This window comes from Tubulanus polymorphus, chromosome 1, assembly GCF_964204645.1.
Source record: "Tubulanus polymorphus chromosome 1, tnTubPoly1.2, whole genome shotgun sequence".
Taxonomy (NCBI): domain Eukaryota; kingdom Metazoa; phylum Nemertea; class Palaeonemertea; order Tubulaniformes; family Tubulanidae; genus Tubulanus; species Tubulanus polymorphus.
Genome location: NC_134025.1, coordinates 11723462 through 11742996, shown reverse-complemented (window position 1 = coordinate 11742996; position 19535 = coordinate 11723462). Strand labels below are relative to the sequence as shown.

The following is a 19535-nucleotide window of genomic DNA, read 5'->3' as shown; positions in this document are numbered from 1 at the left end:
CTCCCTTTATCTTAAATTCTACAGTCATCAAACATTTGTCCGAATACAGCACTGCTGTTGCATCTTCAATGCTTACAAATGTATATGTTGATAACTTTGGAGTTTCATATTCATCCCCGGATCAGCTGGATCACTATTTCCACGAAAGTCGCAAAATCATGTCAGATGCAAAATTCAATTTGCGGTCTTGGGCGACAAATTGCAAATCTACGCGCGAACTCGCGCGTTCTGAAGGGATCTTAGATGAGTCAGATATCGTTAAATTTCTAGGTCTTCATTGGAATGTTGATAATGATTTACTTAGTTTCTCGACAAAACCCAGCATTACAACTAATTTTGCTACTAAGCGCGAGATTTTAAGTGACGCAAGTAAGGTATACGATCCACTTGGGTTCATCGCACCCATAACCGTTAGGGCCAAAATATTCATACAAAATCTATGGTCGTTAGGTACAGAGTGGGACGAACCGCTCGATGCCACCGTGTTGGATTCGTGGTTACCGATTATACGCGATCTCCAAAGAGCAGTTGAATCCATCACAGTGCCTAGATCTCCTGTCTCGACAGTCGGTGTCGGTTCAGAACAACTACACGTGTTCGCGGACGCATCTGCAAAAGCTTTCGGCGCTTGCGCATATCTGTCTTTTCCGGATATTACTTCGAGTTATCTCGTTATGTCTAAAAGCCGGGTTGCTCCCGTTAAGTCGATGTCTATACCGAGACTAGAACTGTCGGCCGCTGTCGTTGCGGCGCGACTTGCCCAACATATTGTTGATAGTCTAGGGTCAGAACTAGATGTAGAAGTTTTTCTCTGGTCTGATAGTTTAGTCACACTAGGATGGATTCATTCGTCTAAATCCTTACCAGTATTCGTAAGAAATAGGGTAAACTTGATCAGTAGTTTAACATCACAATACAACTGGCGTTATGTCCCATCTAGCAGTAATCCTAGTGATGTTTTGAGTAGGGGCTGTGATAGTTTCACTCTCGCTAGTGATACCTTGTGGTGGACTGGCCCATCTTGGCTTTCAAGGAAAGATAACTGGCCTACTCATCCTAGCGCAAGCCATCTCCCTGAAATTTCATTGTTTGAAACAGAATGCAAATCGTTATTAATGACTAATTCTGATGTCCGACCCGTTGTTATTGAAGTATCGCAATTCACGTCATTGCGGGAAGTATTACGCATCATGGCTTACGTATTACGATTCGTTTCTTGTCTCAAATCGAGAAATAAAAACCTGGAACCGATTACAGCGTCTGAGCTCAAGGATGCTGAATTAGCAATAGTGAAGCAGACTCAGTCGGTTCATTATCATGACATTATAGAATGTATTGAACTAAAACGAGTACTAGATCTAAACCTATGATTAATCAGCTCCGGTTATTCCTTGACCACAATCGTGTTTTACGGTCATCAGGGCGTATACATAATTGTGATTTAGCTCCAGAGACTCGTTTTCCCGCGTTACTACCACCACGCGATGAATTTACTACTCTTATCGTTTGGGATAGCCATGAACGTTCCAAACATGTAGGTGTTACACAGACGGTGACTACATTGCGTCAAAAGTATTGGGTGCCCCGTGCGCGCCAAGTCGTTAAATCCATTATACAAAAATGCATCATCTGTAGAAAGGTAATTGGTAAGTCGTACATGACGCCACGCAGTCCACCTTTACCATCTCTACGCGTAAACGAAATGCGACCTTTCGCGATTTGCGGCGTCGACTTTACTGGGGAAATTCCAGTTAAAGACGAACCAGGTAAAATGTACATCTGCCTCTTTACCTGCGCAGTCACCAGAGCTGTACATTTAGAGGTTGTTCCATGTTTATCAGTGGAAATTTTCATGCATACTTTTAGAAGATTCGCGAGTCGCAGAGGCTCTCCGCAGAAAATGATGTCTGACAACGCCTCGACATTTGAATGCGCGTCTAAAGAAATAAAAACGTTACTTTCCTCTCCCTCTCTAACACATGAGCTGGCAATTGAGCACGTCGAGTGGGCATTTATTCCCAAACGTGCCCCTTGGATGGGAGGGTATTGGGAACGGCTGGTTGGCATCGTTAAGACTTGTCTGAAGAAGGTTTTAGGTCGCGCACGCGTTTCTAGCACTGAATTGATAACAATCGTTTCAGAAATCGAGGCAGTCGTCAACGATCGACCTCTTACCTACATGTCATCAAATTTTGATGACCCCGAACCTATAACTCCTGCACATTTAATTCACGGTCGTCGTATTAGAAACCTTCCCCATGTTAAACTTGAATCAGATAACTTATCTGATCCAGACTTTCTGACGAGTGCAAGTTTGACCTCACGCATGAAGCACATGAGTTTTGTTTTCCAACAATTATGGGCAAGATGGCGTAAGGAATACCTTACATCACTACGTGAACGCTTTACAAACTCCTCTGGTCATTATGACATCAAGGTTAAAAAAGGGGATTTGGTACATATTTGTGATGATTCTCCCCGGGTAAAGTGGAAGATGGGAATTATTATTGATATTAAGTATGGGAGAGACGGGTTCCCTCGATCAGCTTCTCTACGTACCGCCAACGGAATCACGAACAGGCCGCTAGCTAAATTAGTGCCGTTAGAAGTTACCTGTTCATATCCGGAGGAACTACAACCGACTAATAGTCAATCGTGTGACTCGTCGCGCTCGGACACTCGGCCCAGAAGACAAGCTGCCGATACCGCTCGGGAACGAATACTACGAATCTACGAACAGGAAAACTCTGTTTGTGCCCCGGAGGGCAATAGTGATAGTGAGTAGTGTATATTTATACGAGTTGTCGCCGTGTTAATTGTGATACATAAGTCGTGAAATTTCGATCTGAAATTTCGTAATGAAATCGATCATTACCCGTTGTGATATACGTTCGTCGTAAAATAATCGTGAAATCGATATGTGTACGTTTATTCAATAATTGTCATAATCGTTATGACGTAACGCTGGACTTCAATAGATCACGGATCATCATCTAAGACTCTTTGCGCCCCGGAGAATGTCGGGAATTGTATATAGGCTTATATTACAGTACTATACTATTATATTACAGGTACCAAATCAACCAAAACTGTTCAAACTCAAAACCATTCAAATGTCAAAATAATCCTCTCTTTCATAATTGTTGTATATAAGCTCCGAATAAATGTTTCCAGTCAGTCAGTATACAGTAACCAGGTCTTGTTACGTTGTCTCTTACCAATAACCAGAGGATCACAGTACCATTACAGTCATTCACCAACAGTGATATCTTCAAACTTTGCTCAATGCAAAAAGTAGTTAACCGTTTCCTTCGTCATATCCTTGGACTCCATAACAGATCACCTATTCTACCTCTCCTTGGAGATCTTGGCCAATTTCCCATACTCATTGAAATAATTTTATCTTCTGTGAAATATTGGTTAAATTGCATGAAAAATAATCAAAACTCCCTGCTCTATCTTTGTTTGTTAGATATGCATGAATCCTCGTCCCGAGACTCTCGTTTTAATTTTGTTTCTTGTATAAAAAAAATTCTATTAGACTGTAATCTTAACCATATATGGGAAAATTTAGGGCACAATCCAAATATAACCAGATCAACTAGAATTGTATGTAAATATATGCAGCAGGGTTTTCTTATTTTTTGGAATTCAGAGATCAATGATCCAACTCACAGCCGGTATAACTTTTATAGAACTATGAAATCTAAATTTCAGCTAGAACCATATTTATTATTCTTAAAAGACCACTCTCTAAAATCAGCAATAGCAAAACTTCGAATGTCATGTCATAACCTTATAATTGAAAAAGGAAGGAGACTCGGCATCGCTCAACCAAATCGTATTTGCCCCCACTGTAACGCTGTCGGCGATGAATCCCATTTTCTTTTTTATTGTAAACTGCAGGATAATTTAAGAACTAAATATGATATTGTAAATCTAAACCTAGACACTTTTCTTTCGGCCTTTACTAATCCCAATAAACCAATCTTCTTAAATATTGCGAAATTCATATATCATGGGCTTGTAAATATCACTTAAATAATATTGTATATATATATATGTTAATGTCTATTTATTAATTGATGAGACCTGTTTTTCTTGGATATTTTGCTCACTTTTTGGGGTACATACCTCATTTATGTCTTAACAGACACTTATTAGACGTGGTATTAGTTCTCTCTCCTTTTATTATTTTTCTGTTAGTGCACATCTTTGTGTCACACATTTTTGTTTTTTGTCTGTTTGTTATTATTGTTGTTTTCTTCATTCACAATCTTATACTTTGGATTTATAATGAATAAATTGAAATTAACATTGAAATTGAAATTGACGGGGATGTTTTTCCGACTAACCATCGTTTCGTATTTTGAGTTAGTTTTAATGAAAAGCGTTTGCTGGCAACAGTGGAGGTGTCGGGAGTACGCTAGCGTGCGATAATGCGCTATCTACAGTAGTGTCAAACCCGGAAGTAAAAAATCATTTCGTCGAGAAGAAAAGTTAATTAATTAACCGAAAGATGATTAATCACGGAGACATCAGTGACTGACGGTATCTAATACTGAAAAAGACTGCGGTTTCGGTAACCTTTATAATGGTTAAAAATCTATTTCAACTTGAACGCCTTGTGGCTTGTGCCGTGGCTTGAAGAAAGGAAAGGACGTCTGGTTCTTGGGTTGGGACGGGTGCTTCGGACGGGTGGCCTGCTGAAAAAAGCTCAGCCTCAGTCTTGTGGAGTCTGTGTATAATGTCAGTTTAGGCCTACATATATCTGATAGGTGTTAAAAGGAATTTAGCTACTGAGCAACGATTAATTCAGATCTATCAAAAATTTAACCGTTTTTGAAACTAAACGAAAATGAGTTAGGCTAACACGTTTCGAATGATATAAAAACCAACGCAAACCAAAGCTAATTCAGTGGAGTTTCTTCTAGTAGGCTGTACTGTTTTTTGGTATTGTTAATGCTATAGCCTTGCCGCATGTTTGAAAAATAGCCACTTATATTTTGGCCTAGTTCTTTTAGGTGGACCCTTATGATTGTTGTCATCCTCCCTCGGCAGGGATTCGAACCTGATGGCATCGCTACGCTCAGCCACAGCATGAATCCCTGCTGAAAACTATACAGATTGCTTGTTGTATAGGCCTAATCGCTGAGGTAAATTTCACGGGAGAATAACAAGAGAAATCCCACAATAAATTCAGTCAAATATGAAAAGTTCTATATTAAAATGATTATATTTCGAGCAACGTTTTTCTGGTAATCATGGGCTTACACGGATAGGTCTATTGTATATCTTCTCGTCTTTTCACGGAAGAACTATAGGGAGATCTGGGCTAAAATAAATCTGATTGGCTAATAATGACATCTATTCTAAGCTGCGCACTCGGATAAGTGTGGCAGGGTTTTGTACTGTGGCAATCTCAATGCCATCAGGTTCGAATCCCTGCCGTGGGAGGATGGATTGTAGTATGGACAGGCAGATATTTCATGCCTTGGATTACAAATAGTCCTATAAACTTCTGCAGTCAAACTCTCTGTCAAAGCTTATGTCCATGACTTATCCAAATGACGAGTTACAATGAATTGAATTGGTAAAATATGATTGAGGACTATGAAATGACATAGGCCTTAGTAAAATATTACAACATTATTATTTAATTTTAGCCCCACATTTCACTGTGATACAGTGTTCAACGACACTCATTAATCTGTATTATTGCCCCCAGCCTATGTTTCTAACCATAAGTTTTCATTCACTCTTGAGTGGAGAGAGGCATTGATGATTCATTTCTTGCCTGGGGCCACTATAGTAACTTATGGGCTTCAAACCCATGTCCTGGCTTCTTAGAGCCAAACTAAGTCACCCACACCACTCCATAACACTCAGAGACTTTACTGATAACGACAAGGTTTCATTCCAGGTGTTTGTATAATGCGGTGATCTGCGTCGCTCATCAACGATCATGTCAAGTGTGATACCGATCCTCTCTTCGAGTCCGCCTCCTCTTGACGACAGCGCGGTGAATGATGACGTGTGGAATGACGATGACGACGACGATGAATTCGGAAGATTTACATCGGCGAACCACATAATCGATAATGGTCTTCCAGCTGAAACAAATGAAAACAATGCGTTTTTCAAAACGAAATCCGAAAAGCATCGAAGCTTGGATAATGTTTCGTTTCCGATCGAAGTGAACGACAACTGGGCGAATTTCGCTGAGAGTCCACCGGATTTTTCACCGGCGAGTGATTCGCACGGTGGCTTCGCGGATATAAGTTCGCCCTGCTCGTCGGGACAGCTCAGTCACAGTCCGAAAGCGAACAGTGACTTCAACGATTATGAATACAGCGCGAATGTGGATAGCGGACTTGCGTGTAATTCGAATATACCAAATGAATTGTCAACTGATAAGTTCGACGCCACCGAACAGCAAAGCATTCCATCTGAAAATGTCTTAGAAGATCGATGCGGTAACGTGAAGCCGGACCTGTCTGAGCTCGATTCTGAAAATACTTCTACTGACACTGCCTCCACCGTCGGAAAGTTCACTGATGAATCGATTATCGACTCAGGTTTGAGCAGTGACATTTCTCCTCTGCCAAAATCGGAAGAATATCCCGATTTCTCCGAAGACAATCGCAGCTTTGATTACTATCCGGAGCTTACTACGGAAAAGCCTAGAGACGTCGTCGTTTCTAGCGATCGCGAAGAAGCCGCCCAAGCAGACACAGGGGAAGAAATCCCTCACGACGTTGACGACCAGGATTCCTCTTCTAGCACGAATACAAGCGCGATGAGCGACCAACCAACTTCGGACCTCGACTTCAGGGAATCGATCATCACACCTTCGACTAACGATGATATTCGCGGGGATGCAAAGTCTTTCGGCGAAGAGCTACGCCTAGAAAACGAAGTTCATGTTACGAATGGCAATCCAAACTCAGAACAAAGTACTGTTAATTCTCACGATAAAGCTATAGCTGCTAACGAACTCGTTCGTTCGTCGGATTTGTCCAATTCAGTCATGAATGTGGGTGTCAAATCGTCACAACAAAGTCAATCTAGTCAAAATGAAATTGTCAAAAAGTTGGGTTGTAACGAATTTGAAGATCCTGCTAGTTTCGATCGCCCTGAGGTGGTGGAAAAAACAAAAATTGAAGAAGTGACAGATCTTGATTATCGATCGTGTGCATATGTAGTGAATGCAGAAAATGCCACCGATTTAGAAAATGAAGTTGCAAGCAATCTCGATACGCCAGATGTTCTCGATAGCGCCGAGAAGGACACAGCTACTCACGAAGAGAAAAACGTTTCCGCTGGTTGTTCAGATGAAGAATTTACTAACGTCAATCATAGTCCAATGGTTAATGAAATCGATGATAAACAAGTTCACAAGGATTCCGCTCGCGATCATGAGCGAGAAACTGTTGATTTAAAATCTATAGAAAATTTGGACGATATAGATATTTCCGGAAAGATAGATGCTGAGACTGATTTTGATGATTTTCAATTTCGGCCAGAATTCAAAGTTTCCGATCAAGACGCGAATACCAATAATCCAATAATTGGTGTAGATGAAAATATTTCTGAAATGGCAGATGCTGAAAATGACTTCGATGAGTTTCAATCTCCGCAAGAGCTTGAAATCCGCAATCAAGAAGTAGATGATCATAAACCTGTTGAGGATGAGAAAGTTTCTGACATGGTAAATGCTGAAAATGATTTCGATGACTTCCAATTCGCTGATAGCCAAAAAATTGAATTTACATCCTTTGCGGATAATTTCGGAAGTGTTGCCAAGCCAGATGGTGCCTCTGATTGGGCAGCATTTGCTACAAGTGATGATACAGCTGATAATGGTTTGACAACAGCATCTACAGAAGAGAGTGACTGGGCCAGTTTTGCTGGTCCTAGTGATGAACCATTGAAAATTGATCAAGATAATGATGTAGATGATGACGATTTTGGAGGATTTGAAGAAGCTACTCGAACAACCATTGAAGCGCCAGCGCATAATTTCGGTGATTTTGAAGATTGCGATAACAGTTTCGGTGACTTTGATAGCTCAGCAGTTAAGCCATCTGTCGAGTCATTACAGAAAAATCATCAGAACTCAGTAAGTAACTGAACTAAAAATGTCTTGTCATTGTAATCGTTGGAACAAACCTCCAATCATTGGATTAAATCGAAATTTATAACATTTTAATCATGTGGGGACTGATATTTTCGTGGGATTGATGAATGAATATGTCATTGATATTGTATGGGGTGACCACGATGCTGGAAAACAGGGAAAACATAACAGGGAATTGGATAAACTCTGGTAAACACAGGAAATGGTGTTTATTTCACTCGCCCGCTTTCCCAACGGATTGTAATTTTATAGTCGCAACGTCCTGTCATTGGAACTTAACAACTCTACAATTTTTGTTTTATATGGTAAATTTTAAAATCCCTATAAAAAAAATAATATCAGCTGAAAGTGAAAATTTTGGGTCTGTCAAGATAAAAACTCTCTGGTCATAGTAATAGTTATAGTTATTTGATTTCTATAGCGCTCTTTTTCACTGTGATACAATGTTCAATGGCGCGAAAAGAAGTAACATCCGAGCAGCTACTAGGCACTCTTCAGGAGTCATCAATAATGCCAGGGACTTATTGACTCCTGGGTGAGAAGTGCTTTTACCACGAAAACACCAGCAATTTGGATGTGGAAGGATTGTGGTCATCCTGTTGTACTTCATTTTGACCTAAATGCTTACAACCATATACAATGGACTCCTTGTAGTACAGCAGAGACTTAATAAGATAAAATCCCACTATTTATTATCTTATCATCCGTTCACCACGTTTGAGTGTGGTTATCGTTCTACAGCAGAGACTTGTTTCTTGCAAGACAAATATTTTCCAAGAAGGCGAATTGCAGGGCAGTCAGTGAAAATAATGGGTCATCAAAAACTATTTTAAAACATTTTGACCGGGGTTAGCAATCGTCTGTGGCAATCGATTGCCTGGAAATTTGAGTGATAGGATGTACTGACAGATCATTGAAAAACATGCGTTGATATACATTTAATTTGCCTATAACATTTAAGCTGTATTGAATTTCTGATGGTTTTGTGTACAATGTATGTCCTGGCTTACCTTTGACAAACATTATCCAACAGTAATTTTCCCTAGAATTTGATAGATTGGGGCAATATCAATGAAATGACAGGGGTGTTGTATTGGTCACTATCCTTAAAGGGGTCATGAAGAGGTTTTTGAGATATGGCTAAAAGTATTTTTTATCATCAATTATAACCTATTTATTGATTTAGTGGTCAAGAAATTAATTTTTAGTTCTTCAATTAGTGTTAAAACAAGACTTTTGATCGGCCGCGCTGATTCCTTCCTAACCCGGAAGTGTGGCGTCTTTCTGAGAACCCGAACCAAAACAACATGGTGTAGTGTATAGAAACGGGTGATACTAACAGCGATTAAAGTGCAAAATAGTGACTCAAATACATCAGATTCCAATCAAACGTCGGAAGTTTAGGAAGCCAACAGTTGTTATTGAATGTTGTGAATGTTTTATACAAAGAAAATAAGATTGAGAAGTTTTTTTAAAACCTCTTCATCACCCCTTTAAGTGCTCATAGTTCTGGTGGCACCAGAGTTTCTTTGTCTATAATGAGGAATGAAATAAAATGAGATACCTTGAACTTCGTGGCGAGGCCTTACCTCACAAAATTGCCTTGAATGAAAAAATTTAAGATTCAAAATTTGCTAATTGTGCAAAGGCTACCTCAGACAAAATCAGATGGTAGTAAGAAATGTAAGCTGGAGTTGACTGAAATAATGTGTGGCAAATGGATTGAGTGATTATTAAAAATTGAGGCTTATGGTTGACAGTAATAAGCCTATTTGAGAGACATCTTTATCCGTTTGTAATGAAGTGATTTCCTACCCTGTTGTCAGGTTACTGTCCAGTCCAAAATCAGCATTGTCATCAGTAAATGCTTCACTAATGATGATGATGAAGATTCCATTGGAGCCACAATTTACAAACTCGCCGAAGTGATCATTAAGGATCGAAAAGTGATTGTCAATAAGGATGAGAAAAAGACCGAAGGGAAACATAAGAATAAATCGAGGTAATATGTCATGTACTGCGTTAGATATAGTTCAAAATTAAAAATTGAAATATCGTGTAACATCAATACTTATGGGCTAATCTTTTAGCCCACTCGGGGCTTATGTCCCATCGGGCTATTGCATTCACTTTTCGTCCATCATCCATCCGTTCTTAGACGAAATACAGTTATGGGGGCTATATGTTATATAGGCCCTATTAATCAATAATTGCAAAATTCTAGCTGATGACAAGTTCTATGACTATGGTGAGCCAATTTATTAACAGTATTTGTTCCCCAGGGCGCATTCAATATTGAAATTGTCGGATTGACAGGCATTTCACCAAGTTGTAATGGTATCCCCGGTTCCATAGTTCGAGAATCATTCTTCTGAATGAAATGTTGAATATTCTATTTTCAGTCAAATACAGATGTTAGAGTTGAACGTGTGGAAGAACTTGTATGATTCCGAAAATACGAACGCGTTGACACATCAATGGGCGGATTCTAAAAGTTACGGAAAACTTCTAACCGCTTTGCATATTGATCCGCGAAATATCGTATGTGTTGAGACTGTTTTTGACACAAATCCATCTTGTAGTGTATTTAAATAGGTGTACAACTTCATATTTCGACAAATGTATTTTTTTCCATGAATTTTTCAGCTGCATGGCCACAAGAAACCGGCCATACCGATCTTTGCAGCAAATCTCGGATTGTTAGAACCCAGTCGCGAGCCAGTACAGAAGATCGAGCCGCAATCCGACGCCACATTAGTTGACACATCGAAGGAATCTCCTACACAACAGCATGTAGTGAGTGTTTTAGTGTTACTCATACTGTAATAGGTTACCGTAAGATTAGCAACCTTCATTGTCTAGCACAAGTTAATGCTTTCTCATGTCTATTATACCTGGGTAACATGCTTGAAATTTTAGTTAAGTAGTTATTTTGCTGCTACCCGGTAGTAGAGATCATTCATCAGGCACGTTTGCCGATTTAGATTGTGGTCCTACCTTGAACTTACTATTTGGATGATTTCCCGCTTCTGTTATGTATGCAAATGTATCTGAGTACCGGTACCCAGGAACGTACTGGGGTAAACAAACACTTGGGTTTCACTCATTGCCTGTCTTATCTACCCTACTCTAAACATAACAGCTTGCAATTTATTCATATACCGGTATACCATAGATATACTGAAGATGGTTTCATTTACTAACAAGTGAAGAGCCAACTGTCGTAGCATGAAGGTTCTCGAGCTCATTTTTCATCTTTTTGCTTGTCATCCACTGTCCGGTATTAAATGTAACCACTAACGCACGCACCTTCGAAATAATGTCATAGCACCATACATTTATTTACTATAAACTGTTAAACTGAAAGAATTCTACAGCATGTATTGGCGTTATTATATTGGCCTTCGATGCGGTTTGGGGATCAAAATTCAATTCAGTCTTCTACTTTGATACATACCGGTACTCGACATCATATCAGTTTAGTACACCGGTGGTCGTCGAATTTCGGACGTTTGTTATCTATGAGAAATACACACTCTTAGAAAAAATGTTGACATAGATACTTCATATAGACGTTTTGCAGCCATGTGCTTTGCCATCTTCGTTGGCAATCACAATGTGATCAACATGACAGACCCACAAAGTTTGTACATCCCCTGATTGTTTTTTGTTGTTATTTATGGCAAGCCTCGGCATTCATTGGCAAATTAACTGTGACGTGACATGCAAGACCTCTATAGAATGTAGATATCTAAGGTTATGGTATATCCGAGGTGAAACTTTTTTTTTGTATGAAATAAAGGTGCCATGCGTATTGATTGGTGTGAACCACTTGTTCTAATGAATTCTCTTTTGGGCTTTTTCCTACCCTTGTTTTTTGTATGTGTGCTTTATATATGTTTTTCATCACCATTCCATGCCATGCTCAAATAGGTACATTTAACATCAATTTCGTCTGACGTAATTGATTTTTGTTGAAACAAACTGTACTGCTATCTGTTTCAGCCACTGGAGTCGATTCCACCTGTGGAGTTTGACTGGGGCAGTAGCGGACTCACGAACCCTTTGGATAGTAAGCATCATTTATTATAATATTGTTTGTTAATTATCTCACACAATTCAGTATTGATACGATATCATCGTTGTTCCCATGTGGGTGTTGAAAGAATTGGAATGTGACCGCTTTTAAAAAGGTTTTGACAAATCTGTTTTAGTAGGATATTGTACTGAGTTAATTTGAATCTGTTTGATATAAAAGCAGTACAAAAGTTCTATAAATTGAGATATGAAAATTTCGATTAGGAAGATTTTGTAGGGATACACTTTGTTTTTCATGATAGGCAGTAATTCTGTTCTACTGTACTTGAACTGAATTGATGTCCCTGTTGCTAAATCTCTTACAATGTTTCGAAATTGCTATATAACCCAGTGCTTTTAAAATTGAAAAATAATTACAAATGATACATTTAAGAATGGGTAACTTGGATTTAGGTATTTAAAAGTCCATTTACATCTTGGGGAGTTTCATGAGCCATCACATTATTTCATAAAACAGGATATATCATGTTACTTCTTGAATTCACGAAGAGGTGCTTAGTTAGATAGGCCTTGCAATTGAATAAAACTTAATGAGGACCTTGTGTCACCAGCTATCCCACCAGATGGCGTGCGTAAGATTGGAACATCTTAGTCAAAATTTAGTTCATTATTAATTAACTTAAATATAGATTTTTAGCCTCCCACATAAAAAAATCAGGCAATAATTGATGAATTCAGATTGTGTTTTAGGGTTCATTGATAGTGCTATTCCCCATTCTTAGAATTTGAGATGTATGGATAATTATGATTTAATTGAAACTGAGAAGAAATCCGGCTTCATCGTCCTAAAAAATGCTCATTGTGGTCACCTGGTGGATTCTCGTTTGCCACAGTCAACTGTAGAGTTTTCAAGCTTGTAGTTGAATTGGGTTCCATTTCCTAAAACGAAAATCGTACTGAATCATTAATTTCTAGCGACAAACAGTTCCTGTTTACTGGACCTGGACTTCTTTACCAAAAATTCCTCTATGGATGCCGAAGTCAAATCAAAGCCGTCAGGTATGTCAGTAGCTTCTAATATGGTGATCCAGTTGAAATCTTATTCGGTGTTAGGACGCGGCCATGTTGGTTTTTTGTTTTTTCTTTTAATTTTTTAAATGTTGTACAAAAGAAAATTACAATTTTTGACAACTTTGCACATCTCATATCTATCACTTATGGTTGTCGACTCTTTATCTTAGATACCTGCAATTTGCCTGTTTCTATTTTCCCACTGATGAGGTTATTTTTCTTATGGTAGCTTGGGGTTAGAAGGAGCATGTGCATGCCGTTTTGATTTACTGTGTAACTATTCGTTTGCTATTATGTACTTAAATCCATTTTTGTCTTTTATTTTATGCACCATCGAGTCACAATTTTTCTTTTGATATATGTGTATTCAGTGAAAACTACATGTAGTTTGTTGTCGATGATTTCTGTTCATGTAATCAGTGTTTGTAAGCTGGGGGTGTATCAGTTTTTGTAAGCTTTGTAAATTGGTTTTAACCAGCCTTACCGTAGACTCTGCTCAAGTCGGATCTTTCTAGACTGAGAATATGTCTGGCTTGGGTGATATGTACGGTAGACTTCTCCTAATTTGAGTTGATTTGAGACCAGTGATTTTTTTCAACTTTATTGATCATGATATAGGAGTTAGACAAATTATGATATGATACGTACCAAGCAATGGTCCTAGGATTGTGCAAGTGATTATTCGATTTAATAGGACTGGCCGGACATTGAGTTAGGTTAATAGGTCAATGCTGACCAAACAATATGAGCTGGATAGTCATAGGAGTTCATCAGATGAATTTAGTTCAATCATCTGTATACCTGTGCATGTAGTTGGACCAAAATTTCAATCTTACAACTTCAAAGAACTATGTTGCTCCTCCAGTAAATTCAGCAACTCTTTGCACTTAAATCGATTCAATACATTTCATTCGAAATTGTAAACATCTTTTTTTAGAATGCCGTTTCAGCAGACCTTTTCAGTTTACAGTCTTCATGCGGTATTAGACATTAGTAATCATACTTATCCGTTAAAGGATATGAGCTTTTAACATTACAGTTAAATGCAGTATTATATATGTATGCAGGATTATATATCTATTTGTAGTCTCTGACTTATTTTCCTGTTGTGCATATGATACTCAAATATTTCAGTTGAAAATGTAATGGCTCCCATGAGATCCACTTTACTCATGATTCAATCATCATTTGATGTTCATGAAGTGGATTTGATTTGTTATGAGTTTTTTCATATGTTTTTCATTGTTTGAAGTATGTTATATCAAAAACTACAAGATACAAAGTCTGTTATATGTAATGCCACTGATGCAACCTAGTAAAACACTGTGTAATAACTGATTTGTCTCTAGAAAGAATAATACAAAATGTAGAATGGTTGTGGAAGGTTTCGGATATTTAGAATGTTTGATCCACAATGGAAAATAAAAATTCATGCCTGGTGAAAATTCATCTAAAATCTCTCAATTTCAGTCTTCTAAAATCATATCATAGAATGACTACCAGTATTATATGAGGGTATGCCAGATTTATGTTAGAATACAGAACAGTTCAAGCATAATGAACTATGTTATTTTGACTGGCGAGTAAATAAAATGATAAACATTTATCATTAGGTGAGAAACCTAAATTTTTGTTTACACATGAACTGAAATGAGACCAACGATGTGACCGAGTTACACAGTTGGAATGGAAAACTATTTTAGAAATTTTAATGTCAAACCTGTGACCATTAGTTTCTTAAACATGAGTGGTCAAAGCATTGTGGGTCAGACATTCTAGTCATTATTTGAGACAGGTGCAGAGAGATGGAGGGTGTGACAGCAGGGTTAATATCTGGGTACTCGTTTTGTAGACAAGTTTTAACTTTAAACTGGGACAATGAATTGAACAATCCCCCTCCCCCCCGGGTTAAAGGTCCACATTAAAACCCCAGGAGATGTCTCATCACATATGACTGGTATTTATCATAACTCTGGGCTTAAGACGGAATGTGACTTTAGTGTCCTACAACTGGATCAAAAGGAAATCAGTAGTGGTTGAACAGTTTCAACTCAGTTCACTTGGCCCCAATGTTGCTTCGAATTATGGGTGCCCAGTTGAGTAATTTGTAGACTTGCACTTTTTGTTTACAAGACATTTGGTTGCTAGTGTTTATGATAATTACCAAAAAATGATAAATAGCAGTGGAAAGTTAGATGAACCCATTTACAATTTTTGAAGGAGAGTAATATAATAAATCTTTTTCCATCTTTTTATCAATAGCCCTCGAAAGTGAGTTCTTATCGTCTATTGAACCACCGAAAGAGCAAACAGAAACCAAACCTATCAATGCACTTGAGAGCATCCTGGCGTCCATGAAACCAACGATGAAAGTTTGTGATAAAAATGACGAGAATTTGACCGCTGAAGCAACAAGCATTTTGGCGACATTGCAGAATCTCTCATTCATGCAGGCCGGCGTACTGATGTTTCCGCTGACGAGTCCGACAACAACTGATACTTCACCTTCACAAGAGGCAGCTAGATTGTCTGATTGAAAGGCAGCTTGTATAGCACAAGTACCAACCTTTTTTTCGAAGAGATATTATCAATATTTCCGGTAAACTCACTTAGCCAGATCAGTTTAAGCAGATTGATCTACCATAATCCGGCCATCATGTTTCAACTTAAAATGAATACATAAATATATGCGTGCATTTTTATGTTTGCTGGTTATGCAGATTTTTCCTGAACATGATTGATTTCATAGGTCCCAAATGATCAGGATTAAGTAAGGTTTACTGATAAAAATTGGTTAAGATTCCTATCGCGGGAAAACCTTGCGAGGCTTATTATGTTAGGTAGAATTTGTCAATTATTGCTCTAGCAAGATATTTAGGATTCACGTTGTCTTGTTATAAGCTCATACATGGACTAACAGGGGAACCCAGTGTTCATACCACAATGTACTAGCATTCCTTGATTCTCCTTGAAAACTTGTCTAATTTGAACAAGTACTTTTGAGGACCTCAATACTTTCAAGGACCTCGAATCTCCTCTTAATTTAAAATAATTTGCACTTTAACTCCTTGAAACTTCCTTGAATTCTGGAAAAATACTACTGGTAGAAATTTTTTTTCTTTTTAAGTCATTGTAGGTCATTCATCATGGGTGTGCTGAGTTTACATTGATGGGGCCAGTTCGAATCCAAGGCACTCTTGATAGACTAAGGGCACACTTTTTACCTATTTTCAGGCCAATTGAGAGTTGAGTCCTAGCGGACAATTGCTTTCATTTGTCCTTCCAACCGCCTGTGTCCATTGGTCCTCATCCCCTATTGGATAGGATTCAAACCTGATGGCATCACTACACTCAGCCACGACATGAACCCCTGCAACACTAGACCGGGCGCACGGCGCTGGTACATGCACAGGTTTACCACACAAAAACTGGCGGCACCAATCAGATTGCTCGTTGTATAATCGCTGAGGCAAATTTCGCAGAATAACTGTAAATGGGTAAAGACCTGGGCTAAAATAAAATAGGATAATAATGACATCATCTAAACTGGGCATGTAGTGTGTGGCAGGGTTTCGTGTCATGGCGATCTCAATGCCATCAGGTTTGAATCCCTGCCGAGGGAGGATAGTCAGTCCTAGACAGAATCCTGTTATTCTAGAAAGCTTTGAGACACTTAGATGGATTATCTTGATGTTTGGTTTATACATTTATCTACCCCACACACATCCCCAGCCCAAAAACTGACATGGGAACATTTCAGATGCCATTTTGTACGTAATTGTTTACGAAACATTAGCTAATGTGACATATTCTATAATTGTCCTGAATTTCAAGGTTATTTGTTCACCAGCGGGCGCTTTCTGAATTTCAAGGTCATTGGTTTTTGTATATATTCACCAGGGGGCATTAGCGAGCAAATATGGTATCCATTTTTACCAAAGACCTATATATTTGTACTTAGGCATGTTTTTACTCCGGCGTGTGACATTCTCTATGGTTATGGTGAGGTTCAAGGTCATTGGTTTTGGTGTGTGTCCAGGGTAGTAGAAAAGCGGAAAATGCGGTATTTCCATATGTGTTGGTACGTATGCATATTGTGATAAAAGTTTCAAAAGCTCAATGATGACTGTTTTTGTAAACCAAGGGGTGTTGAATATTGAAATTGTATAATCGTCATGCATTTCCCCAAGCGGACATGGTGTTCCTGGACCCTAGTTATCTGTTTCGCCCTATAAAATGTAGGTTTACATATCCAAATGATATCTTAATCCCCAAGAACAAGACTAGAAACCTATTTCTATTTAGTTACTCATTGGCCATTTAATCATTCGTCATAAGTCCATAAAGTTGGTTTTGTGGGGGGCACTTTCCAGAAAAGGGTGTTTGTTCCGAACTCCCCTCTGCACACGCATGATGCAATGTTTTGTGACTTACTATATCAGGGTCCGATCTAAGGAATGAAAGCCACTTGCCCAGGGGGCAAGCATATCTGAAATTTTGCTTGCCCCCTCCAAAAGCTACTTGCCCTACACAGGCTGTCCGATCGGTGGCACTATCATCCGTTGTATCGGGACAAGTGATGATAATGATAACCTACTTGCCCTGATGAGAATATACTTGTCCCGGGCAATCGGAAAAGTGCTTGGATTGGACCGCATATATGATATTGTTTCTAGATAATCAGCTAGGCTCATAATTCCTGCCTGATAGCTGACATTTACCCCCCGAATACTCCTAAAAATCCTCAAATTCAGGGATGACCAGATAGTATTAGCCCTAAAACTGCTAAATGTGATCTTAATTTAGCAACATTAGAAATGATTAGTGACGCCCACTTTGTGTTTCGATTTTGAATCAACATCTTAAGAGGTTGCATACAAATTGCCAGAAGCGGTAAATATCTCTGCTGATTGTAGAAATTACCTGTTATCTCAGTTCGTTCAGATCATTGGTAGCTAGTGGCAGGTTAAGAGACACTGAGTCACAATTACATCCCATATGGGGTTTAGTGTTTTTGCTACATGAACTATGAGCTATCATTCGCTGCAGTTTTCATTGGAAATTGCTGGAGATATTCATGTATTTTTCACCACAGACAACCCGGAATGTATTCATTCATTTATACCATAACATTGTTCGATTTCACCTATGTTCACCGAGGTGCCAGTTTTATGGTCTAATTATAAAATTTGCTGTATATGATTTACCTCTATAAGATTGGTGCCCTGAGGCCATATCATAGATACGGCTACTACCCCCTTATAACAATCATAATAAGAGGATAAGGGATGATATATTATTAGAGTATTAATTTCACATAGTGTATGTGTATATGAGAAGGCGGCCCAGGTTTATAGTTGTAATCATAGGGTAAACCATTCTGTATTGGACTAATGTAGCTGTGGTACTAAGGTTATACATTTCTAGTACAAATTACAGAGGAATATGAATAATACATGAAAGAGAGTACGCGTAAATAATTGGATTTCACATGACTAGAAAATCTGTTTATTACTGATATTTCATTTCATCGATATTTAGTTGAATTTTCTCACTTAGGTCAAAAGACCCGACTATGGAAATGAAGGTTTCTTTCAAAAACCGTATTTCTCTAATACGAATCTCTACAATTTTATGATTTTGTTCTAGTCTTGTGACAGTTGTGCTGAATTTTATGTGAAACAGGTTGCTTAATGAGGAATGAGATCTGGCATCAGGGAATCGTTTTCGTAGATTATTGAACGATGAATTTGACTCTGGATCCAGGACCACAGTGGTGTGTGAGTTTTATTTGACACTGGATCCAGTTCCACACACCAACAGTACACATTAAGTACCTTAAGAAAATCCCATCTGTTGTCGAAGAGGCAGGTTAAGTTCTTCACACGTGTCATATTGATCGCCTTGGACCTTTTGTTGACCTTTTTTGCCCCACACATTTCCTTTTCAAACAACATCGGAATACAATAGTTCAGTCTCATAAATCTCTGTATTTTCTCATGGATAGAACTTATCAACTTTATGCATCGTCGGTCAACTTCGAAATTAGTGAATTTTGCAAAGATTAAAAAAAGTTAGGGGTATCAAAATAGAACCTTATACCGGGTTTTGCAATATGATGATAGTCTATTAACCGGTAAAATCCACTGCGACTGCAAAATTCTAAATTATAGGTGAATAGATTTATTTATTTATTTATTTATGGAAGCGTAATATATATATATATATATATATATATATATATATATATATATATATATATATATATATATATATATATATATAT

At 38.3% G+C, this 19535-nt stretch overlaps 1 protein-coding gene across 5 annotated transcripts; it reads left to right on the top strand.

The window, feature by feature from the left end:
- The first annotated feature begins 4473 nt into the window (after positions 1-4473).
- On the top strand, positions 4474-19455 carry LOC141909508 (uncharacterized). Of its 5 annotated transcripts, XR_012619752.1 has the most exons (9): positions 4503-4582; positions 5924-8122; positions 9967-10142; positions 10543-10681; positions 10787-10936; positions 12146-12212; positions 13154-13237; positions 15512-15848; positions 17211-19455. XR_012619752.1 is itself a non-coding variant. In XM_074799932.1 (8 exons), the coding sequence occupies exons 2-8, from the start codon at positions 5966-5968 to the stop codon at positions 15784-15786; spliced, it is 3048 nt and encodes a 1015-aa protein (XP_074656033.1). In that variant the 5' UTR covers positions 4474-4551; positions 5924-5965; the 3' UTR covers positions 15787-19455. The 5 variants fall into 5 exon arrangements, 4 of the variants coding, with proteins under 4 accessions (XP_074656033.1, XP_074656023.1, XP_074656047.1 ...); XM_074799932.1 differs by having other exon boundaries at positions 4474-4551; positions 15512-19455; XM_074799922.1 differs by having other exon boundaries at positions 15512-19455.
- Positions 19456-19535: the final 80 nt, after the last annotated feature.

Coding starts and splice junctions, on each gene's coding strand:
- LOC141909508 (XM_074799932.1), top strand. CDS start 5,966: ATGTCAAGTGTGATACCGATCCTCTCTTCGAGTCCGCCTCCTCTTGAC. Junction 10,682..10,786: donor ATATTGATCCGCGAAATATC/GTATGTGTTGAG, acceptor TGAATTTTTCAG/CTGCATGGCCACAAGAAACC. Junction 10,937..12,145: donor CTCCTACACAACAGCATGTA/GTGAGTGTTTTA, acceptor TATCTGTTTCAG/CCACTGGAGTCGATTCCACC.